At 35.2% G+C, this 23,862-nt stretch overlaps 2 protein-coding genes and 1 long non-coding RNA gene across 3 annotated transcripts; all 3 read left to right on the top strand.

Moving 5' to 3' along the window:
• Nucleotides 1-239: 239 nt before the first annotated feature.
• Nucleotides 240-12,954, top strand: LOC110789747 (protein MALE DISCOVERER 2-like). The gene is made up of 13 exons (XM_056827666.1): nucleotides 240-995; nucleotides 1,078-1,210; nucleotides 1,333-1,404; nucleotides 1,664-1,807; nucleotides 2,022-2,162; nucleotides 2,402-2,455; nucleotides 2,550-2,617; nucleotides 2,707-3,102; nucleotides 3,656-3,846; nucleotides 4,001-4,133; nucleotides 6,089-6,246; nucleotides 11,588-11,756; nucleotides 12,577-12,954. The coding sequence occupies exons 1-13, from the start codon at nucleotides 896-898 to the stop codon at nucleotides 12,831-12,833; spliced, it is 2,016 nt and encodes a 671-aa protein (XP_056683644.1). The 5' UTR covers nucleotides 240-895; the 3' UTR covers nucleotides 12,834-12,954.
• A 7,280-nt stretch (nucleotides 12,955-20,234) lies between these two features.
• LOC130460138 (uncharacterized) lies at nucleotides 20,235-21,029 on the top strand. The gene is made up of 3 exons (XR_008920082.1): nucleotides 20,235-20,367; nucleotides 20,685-20,827; nucleotides 20,926-21,029. It is a non-coding gene; the product is annotated as an uncharacterized lncRNA (long non-coding RNA).
• Nucleotides 21,030-21,152: 123 nt separating this feature from the next.
• Nucleotides 21,153-21,922, top strand: LOC130460137 (protein DETOXIFICATION 45, chloroplastic-like). Its single transcript, XM_056827824.1, has 3 exons — nucleotides 21,153-21,288; nucleotides 21,475-21,610; nucleotides 21,772-21,922. Exons 1-3 carry the CDS (start codon nucleotides 21,274-21,276, stop codon nucleotides 21,885-21,887), a joined length of 267 nt encoding a protein of 88 aa, XP_056683802.1. The 5' UTR covers nucleotides 21,153-21,273; the 3' UTR covers nucleotides 21,888-21,922.
• The last annotated feature ends 1,940 nt before the right edge of the window (nucleotides 21,923-23,862 follow it).

Raw genomic sequence — 23,862 nt, 5'->3', positions numbered from 1 at the left:
ATTATAAATACTCCGTAGTATTCAATTGCTATTATATTGTTCATAGTGAAGTACTATCTCTCTCCTCAATTCTCTCTCCAACCAATAATTTAAAGGGTCTCTACAATTTTCTCTTCTCAAATCCAAAATATTTGTATGTTGCTAAACTTGCTCTGAGGCTTTAAAAATTTAGAATGTAGTAAGTGGCTACCAATATAGACAATTTTCTCTCTCTCCCAAACACCCAAAAAAAAAAAAAAAACAAATCCAACATTAGATAGCAAAAATTGGGAGATTGTAAATTGAGAAACAAAAACTTAAAAGAAACTATCATATTCTTGCAACAATTCTAACTTTTTTTTCCTTAGATAAATTAGGATACAATCTTGATAGAAGAGTATCCTAATTTTTATTTACCTTTCCTTACAGGAAAAAAGAAATAAATAAACAATCTAACCTTTTCAATCAAATATAGTGAATATTATTTTTCTTTTGGTCATACATTTGACAAGTTGTTCTTCTTATAACAAATTTTATATCAATTTCTTATTCATTTTCCCGAATCATTTCGTATTAACCCGTTTTTGAATTTAAATTTTAATACAAAGCTAATTATTAATCTTTCTCTTGGAGTGACATGATCAAGTTTGTTTATATTGTAAATTCTATACCTTATATTTACATGGTTTGGGATATATTTGGTTTATTTAACTTGCTAGTTTTGAGAAGAATTTTTTGATTTCAAAATTATCTAATTAATATGAGGCCTTGTAAACTATTTCGAAGTTTTAATTTACTTAGAAATTAAATAGTGTTTTAAAATCATTGTTAGCCTTTTTATAAGCATGAAAATGTAGATATGACCCTTGTATATGAAAACAAGTTAACTTCTTTTAGTGGTAGGATAGTCTAGAAAATGGTAGATAGGTGGAATCCATATGAAATTCATATATCTTGCTTAATGGTACTAGCCATTCTTTTAGAATTTCGAGAGTGTGAATCCCTCAATCCCGAAGGTATTATGGATAACTTTTCCTCCTTTCATGTGTTTCATTATATGTACAGCAACCGTAACAAATGTTGTACATATCTTTGTAGGATTAGCGTTACTCCAATTCAAAGAAAGAATAAATAAGGATCCTTATGGAGTTTTTGCGAATTGGGACCCAGATCATTTGGATCCATGTATGTGGCTAGGTGTTCATTGTCTAAATGGAAAAGTACAAAAATTGTAAGTCTGCATAAATTCAACTTTCAAATTATTTTCCAATCTCACATTACATAAACCGGCCTATTTTTTTCATACTCCATATTATCTTGCCCGTTAATGTGTTTGTTTGCACTTTTGTTAAGGGATTTTAATGGGCTTTCATTGCAAGGAACATTGTCACCAACATTAAAAAACCTAAGCTACATGCGATCATTGTAAGCCTAACGCTTATTTTTCTTTGACATTTGCATACACTTACCATCTCGTCTTCTACTAGGCCGACTAATATTTACTTAATTGTCAAATTATTTTAGTTTTTCTACTAGCTAGGTAGGAATTGAAGTTTGGTGACGTGAGTTAAGTGACATGTAGTAGTCCCATAGTTTGTCAAACAGTCATTTACAAGAATTCGTATGTTTGGCTTTGTATTTATTATATACAGAGGCTAAATCTCTCGTTTATTGCCATTAACAGATTGATAAGCAACAACCATTTATCAGGTTCTATTCCAAAAGAGATTGGAGAGCTTCAATTACTAGAAGTGTTGGATTTGACTCATAATAATTTGAGCGGAATAATTCCTTCAAAGATAGGTGTGATGACATCAATAAAATGCTTGTGAGTTTCTTCTTAGACTTGAAAAATGTTTCATACAATCAAATGACCTAGGCATAGATTAATATATAAATGTCATTAACCCACCAATGAGGTCTTTGTCACTGATCTGTGTACGATAGGTCAAAAATTCGACTCTCTATTTTCTTATTTGTAATTTGTAATTTGTAATGCCCTTATTACTAAAACTACAAAATGTCATTAATATATATTGTAGGTCGCTTTGTGGTAATGAGTTGCTTAGAGGTATTCCACCTGTAATTGGAATGCTTGATTATCTTCATCAATCAGACTGTAATCAACAAATCAAGTCAATTCTGTATGGAACAAAAGATTACTATAAAAAGACTATACGTTGGTGAGATTCTTTAAAATTATTGTATTATATATGCATTACTGGTAAGTAATTATTAATCACTAGTTCTTACTCGAAATATATATGAAATTCTAATGAAATTTAATTGCCTAGCAATATCGATATAGATTTTCTCTCTTTAAAGAAAACAAAAGACTTGTAAATTATTTTATTTCGTGTATAATTTAAGGTACAATTTCGAGGAGAAATTATATTCTAATGTATACGGATTCTTCTGACAGTAACTGGTGGCGCATTTTCAATGGATTGAAGAACTATTTTGGCATTAGATTTATGTAAGATGAACATTACTTGTAGTTTGAAACATACGTGGATGTGTTTGTATAATTATATTAGTGAAGTTTTCTTACTTTATGATTGATTTTGCAGTTGGGAGACTAAGAATACAGAGTGTTGTTTTTACGCCGGAGGAAACAATTGTTGCCACAATGTACCAAGTTCGTACGAGTTCCAATCCATGAGCCAATTTACGCGAATTTTAGTTTTAATTTTTTATTGACACATTCCTCTTTCTAAATTCTAATAGGTACAACGAAAGATTATGGTCGTCGTCTTTTGTTCGAACAATCAAATAACCTTCCGGCTGTACCACCGACAAATGTTACTAATGTACGAGAAAAGAGACCATCCCCAATTCTGTTTAGTAGCGGAGCTTATTCTATTCATATAAAAAAACCTACTATATTTGTACAACCTTCTACCTCTACAATGTCACCCGAGCGCCCGCGCCCTAGCCCTAGCCCTAGCCCTAAAAAAGACTTTTGTGTTCTTATAATAGCTTTGCTTATCGCAGTTGTAAGCTTTGTTTTACTTGTTAGTATACGTATTGCGTTAGTAGCCGTTCGACGTTATTGTGGTGCTAAGGTTGTACAAGCTCAAAATGCATCTCTACTTCATCGCTTGAGCAAGGTCTTTGTAACAGGTTTGTACTTGTTTGGTCATATCATGCATTACGTCCATTTTATTTTAGGAAAATTTGTCACAAACCACTTTAAAAAGTTTAAATTGATCACAAATCATCTTATATAAATTTATTGCCAAAAAGAAACCAAAAGAACATTACGCTTGAATTGGAATTTTGACTCCAACTTCCGGCTCTGACTTGCATGTGGATGGCAAGTCAACTCCAGAAAGAAATTCAAAGATCGGATTCTGCCGTAGCGTTTCTTTTCGCAAAAATAATTTACATTAAGCTTTATTTTTGCACAAAAAAAATATATATGAGGAGGTTTGTGACAAATTTGGGCTTTGATAAGGTGGTTTATAATAAATTTTCTTTTGTTTTATATAGAAATTCATGTATGTCCTTACATTTTGTTGACTTTCAGACGACATATCATTTTACCTATATCTAACATACTAACATGCTTGTGAGTGTCTAAAATTAAGTTCGACATTTTGCTAGACGGTCTCATATGAGATTCCGATGGTGTTTTATGATTAGTATATAAGTTGACTTGAATTTTGGAGTGTAGGAGTTCCACAATTAAATTCGGGAGAATTGGAAACAGCTTGTGAGGAATTTAGCAATATCATTGATACATTTTCGGGCTGTTTGATGTATAAGGGAATACTATCAAGTGGAGTGGAAATTGCTGTTTTATCTACTTCAATTAGGTCATCACAACAATGGTCAAATTACGCAGAAAGGGAGTTTAAAAGAAAGGTTTATAAAACTCCTCCTTAATTAATATTTGTTCATCATGTTATACGTATGCTATTACATCTATATACACGCGATATGCTATTTCTTGCGTGGTTTATCATTTTGATTAACGAAATCTAATCTCTTTTAAGATGTTCTATTTAATGTTATGTAGGTGGATACCTTTTCAAAGATAAACCATAAGAATTTCATAAATCTCCTTGGCCACTGTGAGGAGGACAATCCATTTGTAAGAATGATGGTATTTGAATATGCTCCAAATGGAAACCTTTATGAGCATTTACATGGTAATAATCTATACTAATATATTAAAAGCATTAATAAAAAACGTATACTATATTCCTCTTTATTACGCCACGTCATCACTAACAAACATCATGCTATGTTACTGACAATCAAAAAAACATGTCAGCAATCAATGATGTCTTGGCCCAATGGTTAAGACTGAGAGATTGTGTAAATAGGTCTCAGATTCGAATCCCCCGCCCTCATTAGTATTTATATTGCCCTCGTGGCTCTTTTACAACAACAACAAAAAAAGTATGTAAGCAAGGATTGAACTCCAAAACTCATGGATTAAAAGTTTACTTCCTACCATCTCCGTGTTAGTCTGTTTCATAGTGTTCTTTACACTTTACTTTATTCTATTTATGGACATGAAAATTTATTATCTCACCCTTCTTACCTCACAACATTTACTCTCTTACGTTCATTTTTTACATTCACCCACAGTTTTATTCATTTCTCTTACTTTATCCATATTTTATTATATTCACCCAACTTTTTCATTTTTGTCTTAACATTTAGGCACATTTACCAAAATAAACATTTTATAACCCAAATATTGCGAGAAATGACCTATACTACGTATAATTTTATTTTGTAAAATCACACCTTAATATAAACCTTTTTTGAGAAAGACAACCTATGATAGTTTCCGGCATTGACTGAGTTTTTCCGGCCATTGACTTGTACATGAGCAATACGTGTGGCTTCATTTGGCTACATTTTCAACAAAATGCATTGTCAAAGTGATGTTTATTGTGTAGTGCTCGATTTTGATATATTGTGTAGTGCTCGATTTTGATATATTGTGTCGTGCTTAAGGGAAGTTGTTTTGTTTCCACTAAACATGCTCGTTTTCACAAGTTAACATGTAATGAAGCCACACGTACTGCTCATGTGCAAGTCAATGGCCGGAAAAGCTCAGCCAATATAGGAAATTTTCCTTTGGTTGTCTTTCGCAAAAAATTTATATTAAGGTGTGATTTTCAAAAAAAAAATTATATAAGATCTTTTCTCGCAAAATCTAGACTATTTCGCAAATTTGCCTAATATTTATGCAAATAGTAACTGTAAATATTTTTGTGAAACGGAAGTGGTATGTTATATTTTTTTCCCATATAAATGTAAAATACAATCTTTTAAAAATTGGCACATTTTTACAAAACGTAAACCCCACTAAAACTAAATCCGGAGCAACCCCAGGTCACACACTAGTTATTAATTAAATTAGGAAAAATCATTTCAAGTACTCCGTATACTTTTATCTGATCATATTCAGCTCGGCTTGCTGTTCCAACCCGACCCAGTCCAAAAAATGTTCGGGATTTGGGAAGGACTTTTTAGGCCGACTCGGCCCAATTTAAAAAATCTGTGCAGGTTCTGGGAAACTCAAAGCTAAAATTTTATTTATAAACTTAGCGCTGCCTGAAACGGTTCAAAGTAGTTGATTTTGTGTACCAAAATGGCCTGATATTTGTCGGTCTAGCCCGTGTAAAGATTTATTGAGATTATATGTTTGACCCATCTCGGGTCAACCTGTCATTTAATCAGGTCTATTATATTATGAAAATGATAAAGGTCGTAATTTCGTAATATTCGATCTTTAAACCGTGTCACATGCAATGATAATATGATATTTTTATGTGTCATAATTTAAATGGGTAACTAAAATATTTAACTTATATAATCTATTATACATTTGTTTAAAAAAACAAGGTAGCAAAATCTTAATATTCTTATTTGTTTTTCTTTATATCGAATATCTTATTTACATATTTTCATAGTAAAAATATTGCATTGATAGTACAAAAATTCTGATGACACATAATATACATGATGCCTATATGTATCAAACTCCGACACGTAAAATTGCGAAATATTGTCGCAACTTACGTACCTTTATTATCGCCCATTATATTATTCAATTTTTTTATCCTTAAGTGGTTTTTTTTCCCAGTTAAGGATATGGACCATCTGGATTGGACCACTAGAATGAGGATTATCATGGGAACATGTTATTGTCTTGAGTACATGCATCACGAGCTCAATCCTGCTGTTGTTCATCCACATCTTCAATCAGATACAATCCTTCTGACAGACGATTATGCCGCAAAGGTACGTTTTATATTATTATCTACGTAATAATTTGAATCTTTTGTTCAGAATTTGCTAAATATTCATCCATTATGCAACAAGTATAAGGCCCTGTTCGGCAAAATTAGCGGTAGCGGATAGCGGTTAGCGGTTGAGTAGCGGGTAGCGATTAAAGTAGCGAGTAGCGGTGAATAGTAGCGGGTAACGGTTAGCTGTCAAAGTAGCGGTAACTAATATGAGTGTTCGGTAAAAGTAGCGGTTAATATTATAAAAATAAAAATAAAAACAAGAATATTATTTAAAACTTTATTATAAATTTGTCAAACGCTACCCGCTACCTTAAACGCTACTAATTTTAACGTTTGACAAAAGCTACCCAACCGCTACCTCAACCGCTAACCGCTACCTAAATCGCTACTTTACCAAACACTTCCAAATTTTACAAGTAGCGTCTTGACCAGGTCAAAACGCTACCCGCTACCTCAAACGCTACCGCCGAACACGCCCTAATACTTTTTGCATTCAAAATAATTGCAACAATGCCTTATTTAATTACTACGTAGTAATATTTTTTTTAGCACGTGTGATGTACAAGTTTATGAAAATTGAAAATATTGAAACAACGGTGTATGATAAGTGTATAATTGAATTTGATGCAAATTATTTAATTAAAATTTGAATGTGAAACCTATAAAAGAAATAATTAAAAGACATAATGATTCGAGAAAAATGAAATAAGTGGAGAGGGAAATGTATGATGGATTGGTGGTTTAAGAATAAGAAAAGAAATCCAAATACAAGGCCGGGGAGGAGGTACATGGCTTCATGGCATGTAAATATTTCTGTTTAAAAATAATACTCTTTTGGTCTCGTTTTATTTACCCCATTTTGATTAAAAAATTCTTATAAAAATTGATCATATAAATCAAGTAAAATGTGATGGAGGAAATAGTATAGATATGATCGACGTCAAATAACATGTCTCCACTTGTGTTGCAATTTAAATTTTATTAGAGGAACCATTGATGAAACAAACTAAGTTCAATTTTTTTTGGAAACTTCATTGGTGGCCTCCTACTTTTGTACTTTATTAATGGTAGTCAAAAAGGGGTGTTGAATTTTTGACTATTCTTGATAGCTCTCTTTTCTTAATTACTATCTAATAGCATTACTAACCTAAATTTGACAAAATTAATTACACACTTAAAACCTAACCATGGTTAACCTACGGTTAATCACACTCACCTTTTACATCGTGGACTACAGAATTATGCATATGTTTGACTATATGCCTTTCTTTCGTGAACTGGAATGAAATGGTCTTTGCGTGAATATGGACATATTATGTTATCGTGATATATATATATTTTTAATGTATTATATTGAGTCTTTTCGTAAACTTGTCGGACATAAGTATGTGGCCAAGTCCCCAAGTCATATGCAAGTTCAGAGGATCAAACACAAGAATATGTTTAGTCCCGAATCATACCCGAGGATCAAACACGAATACATGTCCAAGTCCCTGAAAATCCTAAGAATCAAACAAATTAGAACAAGAAATTACTCTCAGATAATAAGACTATATTCATGATTTCATTGATTCTTCACATTATAAGCATATTCAACTTCTCATTTATATACTACCGTAGAAGCATATTTTGCTCTTTATTTCATCAGCTCGGAATTACATAAAAAACAAGAAGGAAAGTCTTATCCTAAACCACTTCTCCTACATGGCAACCTGTGAACAAAAAAATGCAGAAAGCAAGCGGAGAAAGAGAAAAAAGGAAAAGGAAAAGTTAAAGAGGAAAGAAAGGGAAAATGCAAGGTTGGTAGCTATTAATAACCTAATTGTCGGATAATTGGAGGGAAATTTCTTTGTTTTTTTTGGGGTAATGCTAACTTAGGTTCTGGTGGAAAAGGCTAACCATGGTTGGACTTCAAGCGTGTAATTTTGTCAAATTTAGGTTTGTAATGCTATATTAGATAATAATTAAGTGGTGAAAACTTTAAGGGGAGCAACAAATAAAATTTGTGGAAAAGGTGGCAAGTGAAGGTATTTGGGCAGGGGATATGGATTTGGATATAGACTCATTATGGACAAGAATGGAGCACACCATAAAGGGAGTGGCGAAAGAGGTACTAGGGGAATCTAAAGGAATCATGCCACCAAGTAAGGACACACCTTGGTGGAACGAATTTGTGCAACAAGCTATAAAGAGCAAACTAGAATGTTATAAAGAGTTGGAAAAATGTAGAAGTGATGAGAACTACGAGAAGTACAAGGATGCTAAAAGGGAAGCAAAGAAGGCCGTAAGAGAGACTAGAGCAAAGCTGGATCAGAATTTTTACGCAAGATTGGATACAAAAGAAGGGAAAAAAGACATCTATAGACTTGCTCGAATGAGAGATAGAAATACGCGAGACATCGGGAGGATTAAATGTGTGAAAGATGTTGATCAAAAAGTTTTGGTGGGAGATAAGTAAATCAAGGATAGATGAAGGTTCTACTTTGATAACTTGTTCAACGGGGATCAAGGGCGCGATATTGGGGATACAAATATCCGTCGAGATAGGTTAACCTAAAATTTATGTGAAGAATTCAAAAGAGAGAAGTCGAAATGGCACTGAAAAAGATGGGACGTAAGAGGGAAGTGGGGCCCGATGGTATACCTATATAAGTTTGGAGATGCTTGGGAGAGAGAGGGGTTGTATGGTTAACAACACTTTTCAACAAGATTTGGGGAAGTAATAGGATGCCATTAGAGTGGAGGAAAAGTACTATCATCCCCTTGTACAAGAATAAGGGTGATGTCTAGGATTGAGCCAACTATCGAGGAATCAAACTAATGAGTCATACTATGAAACTTTGAGAGCGGATTATTGAGCAAAGATTGAGGAGAACTGTGAAAATTTCGGAGAAGCAGTTTGAATTTATGCCCGGGGGATCGATTATGCAGGCCATTCATCTTATAAGGCAACTAATGGAAAATTATCGGGATAAGAAGAAGGATTTACATATGGTTTTCATTGATTTGAAGAAGGCGTATGATAAGGTACCAAGGGAAATTCTTTGGTGGGAATTATGTAGGAAAGGAATTCCGAGGAAGTATATTGATATCATCAAGGACGTGTATGAGGGAGTTAGCACGAGTGTGAGAACTAGTGTTGGTAAGACCGAAGAATTCCCCATTACGATTGGAGTGCATCAAGGTTCCGCACTGAGCCCGTTTCTTTTTGCTATAGTCATGGACGAATTGACAAGGTCAATCCAAGATGGTATACCCTGGTGCATGATGTTTGCAGATGATATTGTGTTGATTGATGAAACAAAAGAAGGAGTGGAAAGTAAGTTGGAGTTATGGAGACAAACTTTGAAATCTCGAGGTTTTAGGCTGAGTAGAAACAAGACGGAATATATGGAGTGTAAGTTTAGTGTAGTCCAAGATAGAGAGACATGGACGATTACCTTAGATGGGAAAATTGTCCAAGGCTCTGAAATGTTCCGTTATTTAGGATCTATTATCCAAAATGATGGAGAATTGGATAGCGATGTGGCCCATAGAATCAAAGCAGATTGGTTGAAGTGGAAAGGCGCCACGGGGTTCCTATGTGATTCAGGCATGCCCCAAAGATTGAAGGGAAAATTTTACCGCACGACAATTCGACCGGCTTTGTTATACATCACAGAATGCTGGGCAGTGAAACATTGTCACGTGCACAAGATGAATGTGGCGGAGATGCGCATGTTACGTTGGATGCGTGGGCATACAAGAAAGGATCGTTTGAGGAATGAGATTATTAGGAAGAAAGTAGTGGATTGAGTTTAAGATGATGGAAAATCGTTTAAGATGGTTTGGACATGTAAACAGAAGATTAAGTGATGTCCCGGTTAGGAGGATAGAAAGGTGGCAAAGTGATAGAATTGCAAGGGGTAGGGGAAAACCTAAGAAAAGTTGGAAGAAGGTGATTGAGCATGATATAAGCTTTCTTGGGATTGAGGAAAATATGACGTTGGATAAGACAGAGTGGAGGGAGAGAATATACATTGATGACTTCATTTGACTTATACAGCTTCCATTTTTTATGTTTCTTTCTATTTATTTATTTATTTATTTATTTATTTATTTATTTATTTATTTTATTATTTTTATTATTTTTAAAATTCTTAATTTTTTTTTTAATTTTACATGCTATTTTGAAATGTACTACACTTATTTTACTTATTCGTTTATTATAAACGTTACTTATTTTTTATTATCTCTTACAATATTTCTTCTATAATATATATATATATATATATATATATATATATATATATATATATATATATATATATATATATATATATATATATATAATTCTTCTCTTATCTTACTTTCATTAATTCCACTTTCTCTTCCTTGTTTTTTTTATTCCATGCTCCTTCCTGGTTTGGTTGGTTACAATGACGATCTCCTACGACGATTCATGTTAGCCGACCCCAAATCAATTTGGGACTAAGGCTTTGTTGTTGTTGTTGTTGTTGTTGTTGTTGTTAAATGCAAACTAAGTTCATTACACTTTTGTTCATACTAGTTGTTGGACCATGCGTTAGCGCGCATGATCCTCAAGGTATAAAAAAAATATTTTGTAGAATTTTTTCGTAAAATGACATTACAAATTTATGTCGAACGCTAGGAAAACAAAGTTAAAGCTCGCTTTGCTCGTAATTGATAATATGTGATTATACATGCATATGTTTACAAGAGGTGCAATCAATATTTTAATATTTCACATACAATATTAAGCTCTCCTAAATTGTTATTGTAGCATTTCATATGGAACATTAGCAATTTGCTTAAGCTGAAAATGGAAGGGGGAGCATCTTAGAGAAAAACAACGACAAAATAAAGGGTGGAAATAGACATTACACTATTGATAAGAATAAGACAAAAAAAAAAAAAAAAACAAAGAATGAAATTGGGGGTATGTCCAAAATATGGTTTATGCACCCGGGTGCACAATGCTCACTGTGCACCCTGTTTTTGAATGGACATATAGTTCAAACACAAAGAACATATTGTTCATACCCAAAAAATATATAGCCAATGAACGTATAGTTTAAATTCATAGAATATATAGTTTAAATATTTCACTAATACATGTACATTGAAATCATTTTTCATGTTCATTAGATTTTCAATGCATGTTCAACAGGGTGCACAATAAACATTGTACACCTGAGTGTATTATCCAAATTACGTATATAATTGTATTATTGGGTGAATAGTAATAGAAGTTCACATATTTATAAGGGTTAGGATTATGTTTCACAAATCTTATATAAATATATACATTTCCATTTTTTCATAATTTTTAGGTAGCGGATGTTGCTTTCTGGGCTGATATTGTATCCAAAGCAAAGATTTCAGATGACGAAGAATCAGAACCTTTACATTCAAATCCAGGTCCCACGTGTGAAGACAATGTGTACGATTTGGGGATATTGTTGCTAGAATTAATTTCAAGCAAGTCCCTTAATATGCAGGAAAGGTCCCTAAATCGAGTGTTTAGATTTTATACGAGAAATCGTAATTTGACTTCGGTTTCAACATCATATTTCCACTTTTCGTTTTAATCTGTTTTATAATATTATTTACATTGTGTTTTATTCTATATTTTGACATAAAAATTTACTATTTTACCCCTATTATTTATATCATTTAAAACTTTCCAATCACTTTTTTGTTTTCACTTTATTGATTACTTTTTTCTTTCACCCACTTACATTTTTATTATCTTATTTATATTTTTTATATTTTCCCACATCTTAAAACACTTTTCATATTTTGTCTTAATAGGTGTATAAATACTGACCGTAAAAATTATTTTGAAACAGATGTAGTATTGATAAAATGCTCAAAGATTCAGATCCCTTACAAATAGCTTTCATAATTTCTAAAGAATAATAATATTGAATTGGTGATATATAAACTCATAATAACTACTCTAATACTCCATCCTACTAGTAGATTTTAGACTATGCTACATGTTTTACAATGGTGGTTAATTATTTTCAAGATAATGGTATGTTCTATTCAACTGATTTCTCATTTATTTTTTCTGAAATTTTCTTACTTGAAATTACCTATACTTATTTGAACTTATTAAAATTTACAAGAAGTTATTTTAGTAATATAAATTTTACATTGCTAGCCTTTAATTATTTTTTTTTCTGAACTTGACATAACATATACCGCTAACAATATATTTATTTTCAAAATATGGGAATGTCTTGTTATTTTACTTTTTACTAGGTTAACTTTCATCTCAATGATATTTATTTCTATTTATTTACACAATTTCAGGCTATGGAATGCTTAAGTGATAAGGAGAAATATTCCAAGTTGGTTGATCCCACTCTGAAGTCCTTCAAGAATAATGAGTTAGAAATTATCTGCGAGGTAATCTATGAGTGTCTAAATAAGGATCCAAGGCAGAGACCAACACTTAAAGATATAACTTTGAAGCTTGCGGCGGTAATTAAAATCTCGCAAGAGGCTGCTAGTGCTAGACATTCACCCTTATGGTGGGCGGAACTTGAGATTCTCTCTATAGAAAACTAGTTAGCCAACTACAAACACGGACATTATTCTCTCTGTATATAGAAAGAATCACATTTTTTGTCGTGTGTGTGTTTGACTAGGTAAATTCAAAATTTTGTTAAAGTTTCTTTTTGTTTACTCATATCTTTATTCTATAACACATAGATTTTTTTTTTCTTTTTATCTTCTTATTAAAGTATTACATAGACAATTTAGAAGGTGGACCATGGTGCATATAGAGCATGGTGCACCTTAAGAACACTAGTATATAATTGAAAGAACATCTGGTTACGAGAAAAGAACATGAGTATTTTTTTTTATTTAGGTTTTTAATAAATAGTAAAATAATATATTATTTTTATAACAAAAAAGTGAAATATTATATCGCATGTTCTTTTACCGTAGTGTCATGTTCTTTTGCTTATGCACATATGTTCTTTTGCTTATACACATATGTTCTTTTGCTTATGCACATATGTTCTTTTGGTGCACCATGTTCTATGTGCACCACGGTCCTTAGTTCAAGGATTGTGTTGCATAAGGTGAATCTAGATCAGTAGATTGTCTCCTTGTGCATGAATTGGAGCAAGATTTATAAAGGAATGATCAATGTAACAAACCGTAACTTTTCTTATTCTATTGCCAAAAAAAAGGTTTACTATTCTTCTCCTCTATTTTGTTACAAGTTGATCTTTTGGATGATATATGACAAGATTATTATTAGTCTTCCATGAAATAGGTGATTTACCCAGAAAAACTAGCCAGCCGGACAGAGAACAACGAGTAATCGAACAAGCTGCCCAATTCGAATCACACCAACCTTGAAGGGTTGAGTCACTATCGGCGCGTAGGAGAATACCTTGACCTGGAGTGCCTTTGAGATAACGAACGACACGTAGCGCATCATCCCAATGTGCAACTCGGGGTTCCTGCAAAAAATGAGACAATACGTGTACGGAGTAAGCAAGATCAGGACGTGTAACCGCCAAGTAAACAAGCCGCCCTACAAGGCGACGATATGCCTCGGGATTCGCAAAATGTGGGCCATCCGTAAGACTCAAACGATGGTTTTGCTCAATCGGGAATCCACAAGGCTTAGCACCAGATAATCCAGCTTCAGTGATAATATCTAAAGTATACTTGCGTTGGCATAAAATAAGTCGGTGGCACTACGTGCAACCTCAATGCCAAGAAAATATTTCAACGAGCCCAAATATTTCATCTTGAAGCAATCACTTAAATGTGACTTGAAAGTAGTAATCGCAGTGGAATCATTTCCAGAAATAATGAGATCGTCAACATAAACCAATACATTTATTTAAACGGAGCCTTTGGTGTAGGTAAATAAAGAGTAATCTGAATAATATTGAAAGAAGCCAAATTCTTTAAGGGCATGAACAAACTTTTCAAACCAACAACTAGGAGCTTGTTTCAGGCCGTACAATGACTTGCGAAGGCGACAAGCCAACTTTGGGTTAGAGCATTCAAACCCGGGGGGTAATTTCATGTAAACTTCTTCCTCAAGATCACCATGAAGGAAGGCATTATGAACATCCACCTGATGAATTTCCCAAATTTTGGAAGCAACTATAGCGAGAGAAGTGTGAACAGTGGTTATTTTGGCAACAGGAGCAAATTTTTCGTTATAATCAATACCTGCATTTTGATGATTTCCCAAATCAACCAATCTAGACTTGAGACGCTCAATGTCTCCGCTTGAGTAAAATTTGGTTTTGTAGACCCATTGACTACCAAAGGCACGCTTTCCTGGAGGGAGTTCTTCTAGAGTCCATGTCCCATTATCCTCCAAGGCTTGGATTTCTTCCTGCATGGATTTCTTCCATCCATCATCTCCCATAGCCTCCTTAAAAGACTTTGGATCCTTACTAGAAATAATAGCTGCAAAAAACGTACGATAATTTACAGAATTTTTTTTGCAATTAATATAATGTGCTATAGGATAAGGAGTACATGAGGAGTGATGTGGAGACGGAGTAGAGAGAGATGGACTTTCAGCAATAACTGTGTGAGTGACATAATCGCGGAGCCATGAAGGAGGATTTTTATCCCTTAATCCCCCACCCAATCCTGTATTTTGGGCCTCAACTGAAATTGTAGTAGGTGGGGACGCCATCTGGGTTGGGGTGGAAGTGGGCCGCGAGTCAGCTGAAAGGGAAGCTGACTGCTCCTCTTGGAAATGGTCTGGCTGGGCTGTAGGTGAGGAATTGGATGCATGCTGGACTGTGGCTGAGTTAGGGAGTAGATTTGTTGGGCTTAGGGAATTGTTTTGTTGTTGTTGGGCTGCTGTCTCACCAAGGAGAAGAGGAGTATTATTGGGCTTAGGAGAAGGGTGAGGAAAGTGGCAATTATGGGCTCAACGGCAGCAATGTCATTAATTGGATCAAAATAATTATCCAAAGAAAAGTCTAAGTCAATTTCTTCCTCACCAAATATCGGAACAATGGATTGTGGTTCAATGTTTACATCCTCTGGGTCAACAAACGGAAAAAGGTCCTCAAAGAATTTAACATCTCAAGAAACAAAAAATTCTTTTGTATCTAAATCAAAGACCGTCCATTCATTTTTACCAAATGGATACCCCAAAAATACACACTTACGACTTCTACTCTCGAATTTATTCCCCTTTGTTTTTGGATTATGAGCAAAGCAGAAGCAACCAAACGTACGTAGGGCATCATGTGAAGGCGGGAAACTAAATAATATTTCAAAAGGGGTTTTATTATTTAAAATAGGAGATGGGGTACGGTTGATTAGATGAGCGGAAGCGAGAACACATTCTCCCCAAAAATAAATAGGTAACTTTGCTTGAAATCTCAAAGCCCGAGCGACATTTAGAATGTGTTTATGTTTTCTCTCAACCCTCTCGTTTTGTTGTGGGGTGCCAAAACAAGAAGAGAAAAATAAAATTCCAGTGGCAGAAAAATAATCCCGCAAACAATTAAATTATGTTCCATTATCACTTTAAACAATTTTAATTTTTTGGGAAAATTGATGATCAACCATTGCAATAAAATTCATGAAAATACGAAAGACCTCAGTTTTGTTATCCAACAAATAAATCCATACAACTCTAGAAAAATCATCAACTATACTTAAAACATAACGAGCTCCACAAGAAGAAACATGTCTATATGAACCCCACAAATCACAATGAATTTTCTCAAAAATATCACTAGCTTTATTGTCACTAACGGGAAAGTTATCTCGAAGATTCTTAGCACGAAAACAAACTTCACATGCTTTATTTAAAGGGAAATTCTCAATGGTGACCCTATACAATTGCACTTTCTCAATGGTAGCCAAATTTTTCTCTTAATATCATTAATAGCCTTATATTTGTGTGTATTATCATTAATAGCCTTATATTTGGATTTATTATCAACAATGACCATAAAACTAACCATGGTAAACAAAGGATGATTTAATTACAATAACACCAATAAATTAACTTCAACCCCATCAAAAAATTAAAAGAAAAACAAAAAATCCCAAATTTTCTCTCCTTCTACGTCCCTTTTCCAGTTTCTCCTTTTCTTCATCCCTCTTCTTCTCTAATCCACCATATTTCCTGAACCTTTTAGACTATAGAATTAAATTACCTAGAAAAGTCAAGACTACTCATCTCTCAAGCCTCATGTATACTAGCTACTACTTCAAAATTACCCACTTAAGAAAGAAGGTAATTAAAACCCAAAAATTATATAAAGCACGAGCTGCGAGTCACAATGCGGCTTCATTGCTCCATAATTTGCTATGTATTTTTGGTTAACCTAAGTCAAAAGCCTAATTTTAAACAAAACTCAAGCATTAGACACTACTCCGAAAGGCGAGTAATGACTAATAGTTATAGAGTGGTATATCTAATTATTTATAATCAACTCATGGATGAAATAGAAAGCCGATAACGGAAGATATTAGAATACTGAAAGGTAAATGACTGCCCACTACAGAGGGTTTTACCAACATTGATGACACAGTCTTTGAAACGGGTAAGCTGGAAGATCATTGGGTTAATGGGGGAAGGCAGAGTTGAACCATCCACAATGGAGATGAATGTGAAAGATAGTACCGGGTGCTTGGTTAACCATAAGATCGAGAAACCAATTTTTCACGTAATATAAAGTACATTTATGGCTTAAATTGGCAACAATAAATAAATAAAATTGCCCATTAGTTTACCATGGTTAGATTAATGTCATTGTTGATAATAAATATAAACATGAGGCTACCGATGATAATGAGATATATTTTAGGCTACCATTAAGAAAGTGCAATTGTATAAGGCTACCATTGAGAATTTCCCTTATTTAAACTACCCTTAAGTTTAAGAACTGGAGGAAGTAACTTTACTACTTTTTATGAGGGGTGTCCCATCCTTTTGTGCCATAATTCTAATGACGATGTTGCTCCATTCACCGAAATATGATGCGCCGACTCAGCTTCTCCAAAATAGTAAAGTCCATCTCTTCTAACTCCCGTTCCAATCAGCTCCCCCCGTGTGGTCCTGTATAGCACACATAGAAGAATTAAATTTGACAACACTCAGTAAATTATCGATTAATTGAGAAACGGAAAGTAAATTGCAGTTTAATTAAGGAACATATAACACATGTTTTAGAGTGATATTTTCTGATAGCCGAACCGAGCCAGCTTGGTAGCATTCTCCGTTTTTCCATTGGGAAGTAAAATGGGACATTTATAAGTAATATTCGAAATATCAAATAACCAAGACTTGTCACTAGTGATATGATGAGAGGCTACGGTGTCAATGATCCACCAATCAATAGTAAACTTACCGGTTAAACGATTTTTGGGTATTTTAGTGGTCCCGAGAAGACTAGCAGTTGCCTGCCATTGATCGGCCGTAAATAATTGTGTATTGATGTTAGGAGTTGCTTGGTTGTTATCATTAAGTTGCTGTCCAGAAGAGTCAGAAATTTCTTGGGTTGCATGTGCACTAGCAGGCCCACGGGCTACTGCTCCTTTGCGCCCACGTGAAGAGTACCTGCCACGGCCAGCCTTTGGGCCTGCAGTTTTGGGCTGGTCTGGCAAGTTTTCTGGATATCCCACAATTAAATAACAATTTTCAGCAGCATGACCAGGCTTATTACAATGAATGCAAGGATACAAGGGCCAACAAGAAGCATTGTCATGACCCTGTTTTTGACAATGAGAGCAGTATGGCAGGCCGTCACAACCCTTTGGCATGTCAATCCCGATTGTTGCTCGGAGAGCGAAGCCTGACCCGTTCATCTTGTGTGACTAGTTGATATGCACGATCAAGAGAAGGTAGTGGATCTTGTAACAATATACTCGTACGTTGCTGGGTAGAATATGGAGCATATAGACCCATTAAAAACTCATGTAGCTTAGCCGTTTCACTCCTTTGGACATGTTTATCTGCAGTAGAACAATTCGAACAACACGTACAAGTAATAATAGCTCCAAGATTGCTTAAATCTTCCTACAAGGCATTCAGTTTACCATAATATTGAGAAACAGCCATAGACTTTGATTGTTCACAACGGGCGATAGCAGACTTAATTTGTTGAATTCTAGGACCATTAACAACAGAAAAACGATGTTTAAGATGATCCCATAAGCGCTTAGGATCTCTATATTTTGTTAATTGAGATTTTACCTCGGGGGTCAATCGTGTTGGTAATCCAAGAGACGAGCATGGCGTTGATTGTATTCCAATCCGATTGCGTGCATGGTGGAATTGAAGCCGTGAGGGTGCCGTCTAGGAACTCAAATTTTCGTCGTGCTTCCAACGCGGTTTGAATATCACCGACCATTCATCATAATTGTTATTGCGAAGACGAGTAGGAGTGATAAAATCACCAGGACGATCTTGACTGCCTAGGAAAAAAGGATAGTCGAAAGCTATACGTTTTTCCGGGGTAGGTGGAGTTTCTTCATCACCTTCCGCCACTGGGAATAAAAAAAATTATATTTATGCGTGAAGTATTCTCTAGCTTGATACCGTGACAAGATTATTATTAATGCTTTTAAGCTTCCGATTGTATTGATGAATAAGCCAAATATATATGGTACAAACTAGTTAATAATTCTGCTAGACTTAGGATGCCCTAACGTTATAAACTAATGCTACTACTAATACGTAGGAGTTCAAAGCTAACCTAAATTCTAGGATTAACGTAATAGTATTAAAATTGTAGTCCAATTCTAATTATTAACTTAATTATTATCCGTAACAATATATGATCATCTAGGAAACCATGTGTAACAACTTCTTCTTCCATTCTTATTTACATGACACAATTGAGTATAAGACACTATTCATATACGTTAGGTCTATTGACCAATGGAGTCTTAGACTAGTGGTTAATACTGAGAGTTTTTGTACGTTAGTTCTCAGGTTAGAATCCTCCCTCCTCATTTGTAATTGCATTAGCCAAAAAAAATGTTTTTAATTTTTTTTGACATATGCTTATAGAACAAAGTAAAACAAACTAAGCAAAACTATTAAAAGACAAAAGCGAAGTAAAAGCTGCAGGTGCAAGTTCATGAGTCTGTTGAACTTGTTGAAGATCCACCTTATTGACGCTCACTAATTAAAAGTTTTCCCAACTTTCTTAATTTTCGCAATCGTCCACAAGACCCACACATCTATCAAGGCATCTCCACTTAAAATTTCTACTAATCGTTGAGAATTTTATAAAAATTGTAACTCTTGCTATTGAAGATTGAGATACCCAATATAACCCTACAAGGCAAGCTTTAGCCTATGTTTGCAAAGCGCAATGTGAAGTTCCCGGCTATGTCCCTCTTAATACTTCCATTATGCTAATCTTCTAGTACCCAACCCATTCCTGCATTTCCAGTTGTCTTATGCCATCACTAGTAGAAAAAACCCCTGTTGCAACCCCCTTGTTGCAGCGTACATGTAATAATACGCTTCAACAACCAGTAGGTCAACGCGGGTCAAACTTTATAAAGGGTTGTTGCAGCGTACAAATTAATTGCCCGCAGCAAGAGAGTTTTTTGCAGCGTACAAAGTAAAAGCCCCCTGCAATAGCCCATTTATTTTGCAGCGTACAGATAAAAGCCCGCTGCAATAAAAAAATTTCGCTGCAAAGCTAATTAAGAAAAACATTTCGGATCTCAAACCTAAGGACGCTCATACTCCCTCTTCTTCCCTCAGCTTTCCCTGCGTACTCTCTCACCTCCTCATTCTTCTTCTTCTTCATCTTCTCTCTTTCTCTCTCCTAAATCCCTTCTTTCTCCGCCATATTCCCCCAATTCTGAGGTCCTTTTCGTGAATTCTCTCCCGTTTTCTCGCCGCGGTTTCTTCCCCAGGTAACTCCCATTTCGACGCTTTTTTCTGAATCCCCCCTTTTTTGTTCTAAGTTTTCTCTAATTCGTGGTTTTTTTGGGTTTTTTGCAAGTAATTGTTGAAATTGGGTGACAATTCATCTTGGTTTTTGTGAAAATTTGCTCGACTCTTTCTCTCCAAGCATCTGGCCTTCGACCTCAGCCTTCGAACTCAGCCGCCTTCGAAATTGAGGAGGTATAGTTTTCTAACTTTTTGTATTTGTTTTTCCCTAATTTCGTATTTTTAGGGTTTGCTTTCAGTCAATTCTTAATTTTTCCCCTAATTTCGTATTTTTAGGGTTTGATAATATAAATTATTCTTATTCTTATTTTTTGTGTTACTTGATCTTTTGGTGATACCACATTACAACTATTTGAGCCACGAATCTCAAAAATATACGTTGGTAAAAATACTTCTCTGCGATAATGATTATGTTGAAACTACTGTTGATTTGAATCTTTAAGTTTTAAGCATGTCCCTTTTATGTTAGTTTATTTTTAATGACTTCGCAGTGAGTCTGTACTTCAGCCCCTCAACCAGTTGCCTCCTCCAAATGTCAAACGGGAGCTTATAATGCTTTCTTTACCGGCAATAGCTAGCCAGGCCATTGATCCTATGGCTCAGCTGATGGAGACAGCTTATATTGGCAGTTTAGGTTGAAATCTTATTCTTTATTTTGAATTTAAAAAACACTTTGTTTTCTCTTATTTTGTGTGTGTCAATGATCTCACTTTGTTTTCATTATGTGTGCAGGTCCTGTACAGCTGGCATCCGCTGGTGTTTCTATGTCTATCTTTAATATCATTTCAAAGCTATTCAACATACCACTTCTTAGTGTTGCTACTTCTTTCGTAGCTGCAGATTTAGCAAAGTCTTCTTCATGTAAAATATTCTGAATGTTGTCATTCTGGTCATAATCTTTGCCATTGAACTATTGTATTACTTGATTATCATGTATTTTGTTTGCACCTTCTAGATGGCGATGAAAAAAATGAAAGAAAACAGTTATCATCAGTTTCGACAGCGTTATTTCTCGCTCTAGGCATTGGCATCATTGAGGCGCTAGCTTTACTTTTGGGAGCTGGATCATTCCTCAGGTTAATGGGTGTCTCAGCAGTAAGTTCTAAATAGTTAAATGGTTATTGAGATTTTGTTTCCATGACGAATTCAGTAGTGAAACTCGTGAAGTTGACCAACGAGCCCTTTGTTATCCCTGCTGGTCATGATCAAATTTATTCTTAGTACATTGATTACGTATTGCATACTGGAGTTATTTAATGTTCAACTGCAATTGCCTTGCAGGATTCTCCTATGCGAGTACAAGCAGAGAAGTTTCTGTCGCTTAGAGCTCTTGGTGCCCCCGCTGTTGTACTTTCTCTGGCTCTTCAGGGTGTGCTGAGGGGATTTAAGGACACAAAAACCCCTGTATTCTGTCTAGGCATGTTTTCAAGCCTCAGCATTGCATTTGTACTTTTTTTTTTTATCCCCTGGTTACTCTATTTTAATTGTTATAATTTATTTCTGTTTATTTTTAGTCTCTATTTCTTAATTTCCTTCTTTTTGACTTTTTATATCTGTACATTGATGATCTGCATGCAGGTGTTGCCAATCTTGCAGCTGTTTTTCTGTTCCCGCTTTTCATAAATTATTTTCAGATGGGTGTCACTGGAGCAGCCACTGCCACTGTTGTGTCTCAGTATGCACTTTCTTCCTGAAGTCTGTTAGTCGGCTTTCTTTTAACTATATTGGTAATCATGCTGCTTGTTTGTGTTAGGTTATGATACATATGACAAATACATAGATCATGCGGAAACAACCATTAACCCAGGAAACATATTATTTACACATAATCATATAGCATAATTAGATGCATACTCTTTGTTGCGTGCCTTCCCTAGCTGCGCCCGAACCGAACAAGAACAAGTCTTTTAGGACTCCAAGTGTCGTCCCTCCGTAGAAAGTCCACAGCACGTCCGGATCCGCCTTAAGATTGACCAACTAGAATCGCCCTTAAGGTACTCAGAAAATTCGGCACTTTTGAGCAAGATGTGTGTTTGATTTTCTCTCAAAAAACTCACTTTTGAATACTTGAAAACTTGTGTATAAATTATGAGCCCTAGGCCTTTATTTATAGAGTTATGGAAAAGGAATCGTAATCCTAGTAGGATGCGAATTAATTGGAATTAGAATTCTACATGAATTCTACTTAATCAATTTATCCAATAGGAATAGACATTTAATCATACACTGACTCTTGCAGATTCAGGAATCTCGCATGAGCTGAAACTCACACACACACGGCAGCCACAAGGGCTGCCCATGCGCGTGCGAGCAGCCCGCGCAGCACGGCCCACGCATGCGCGGCCTTGTGCGCGCTGGGCTGTGGCGTGCGTGCTTGCTGGGCGATGGCCTGGCTTCGTGCTGGGCCTTCGTCCGGCAGGCCTCGTCCGATGCTAATTCGTACGATACGCTTCCGATTAAATTTCCATTTCCGGAATCTATTTCCGATACGAACAATATTTAATATTTCCGATTCCGGAATTAATTTCCGTTTCGAACAAATATTTAATATTTCCGTTTCCGGAATTATTTTCCGATTCCGGTAATATTTCCGATTCTGACAATATTTCCGTTTCCGGCAATATTTCCAATTCTGGTAATATTTCCATTTCCAATAATATTTTCCGATACGTACCATGTTTCCGTTTCCGGCAACATCTACGACTTGGATAATATTCATATTTCCGATACGATCCATATTTCCGTTTCCGGCAATATCATCGTTTCCGGAGTATTCATTTCTTGCCTGTGACGATCTTAGCTCCCACTGAAACCAAGATCCGTCGTTTCCGAATATTCATAGATGGAGTATTTAATGCCATTAAATACTTGATCCGTTTACGTACTATTTGTGTGACCCTACGGGTTCAGTCAAGAGTAAGCTGTGGATTAATATCATTAATTCCACTTGAACTGAAGCGGCCTCTAGCTAGGCATTCAGCTCACTTGATCTCACTGAATTATTAACTTGTTAATTAATACTGAACCGCATTTATTAGACTTAACATAGAATGCATACTTGGACCAAGGGCATTATTTCCTTCAGTCTCCCACTTGTCCTTAGGGACAAGTGTGCATTTCCTAACTCCTTTGTCGCTCGATGCTTGCTCTTGAACATAAGGTAAGAGTTGTCATCCTTATTATGTCCAGAGGTGTTCCTCGGTTTCAGAGTTCAACTGATCAAATAAACAGATAATCATAGCCTATGATTCATCCGAGCACGGCCATGCATTTCACAGTTTCTAGCTCTCCGAGTGGCCTTGTACAACTTTTAAGCATCTCATCCCGATTTATGGGAGGACAATCCCAATCTTGCGATCTTGAGATTAGACTTCGTTTGATAGGTGATTACCTGAGCGTTGCCTTTATAGCCTCCTTTTACGGTGCGACGGTTGGTCAACGTCAAAGTAACCAGTTCTCAAACAAGTAATCTCAAATCACTCAGGTATTGAGGATTTAGTGTCTAATAATTTAATGAAATTTACTTATGACAGATTTTCATCTCTTACAGTAAAGTTTCATAGGTCTTGTCCGATACTAGTCTTCCCAAAGTAAGTATCTATGCAAATGATTATGACATTGCCATGTCCACATAGTTCAAGAAACAGAACTACTAGTCATCTTGCACTC

This window comes from Spinacia oleracea, chromosome 4 (genome assembly GCF_020520425.1).
Source record: "Spinacia oleracea cultivar Varoflay chromosome 4, BTI_SOV_V1, whole genome shotgun sequence".
NCBI classification, from domain to species: Eukaryota; Viridiplantae; Streptophyta; class Magnoliopsida; order Caryophyllales; family Amaranthaceae; genus Spinacia; species Spinacia oleracea.
The sequence above is the reverse complement of the archived record's forward strand: the minus strand, read 5'-3'. Positions and strand labels throughout refer to the sequence as shown.

Excerpts from the sequence above, each read along its gene's own strand:
- LOC110789747 (XM_056827666.1), top strand. The coding sequence starts at position 896 with ATGGTAGATAGGTGGAATCCATATGAAATTCATATATCTTGCTTAATG. Across the intron at positions 1,211-1,332 it reads AATGGAAAAGTACAAAAATT|GGATTTTAATGGGCTTTCAT; the intron begins GTAAGTCTGCAT and ends ACTTTTGTTAAG. Across the intron at positions 1,405-1,663 it reads CTAAGCTACATGCGATCATT|ATTGATAAGCAACAACCATT; the intron begins GTAAGCCTAACG and ends TGCCATTAACAG.
- LOC130460137 (XM_056827824.1), top strand. Across the intron at positions 21,611-21,771 it reads AACCCCTGTATTCTGTCTAG|GTGTTGCCAATCTTGCAGCT; the intron begins GCATGTTTTCAA and ends ATCTGCATGCAG.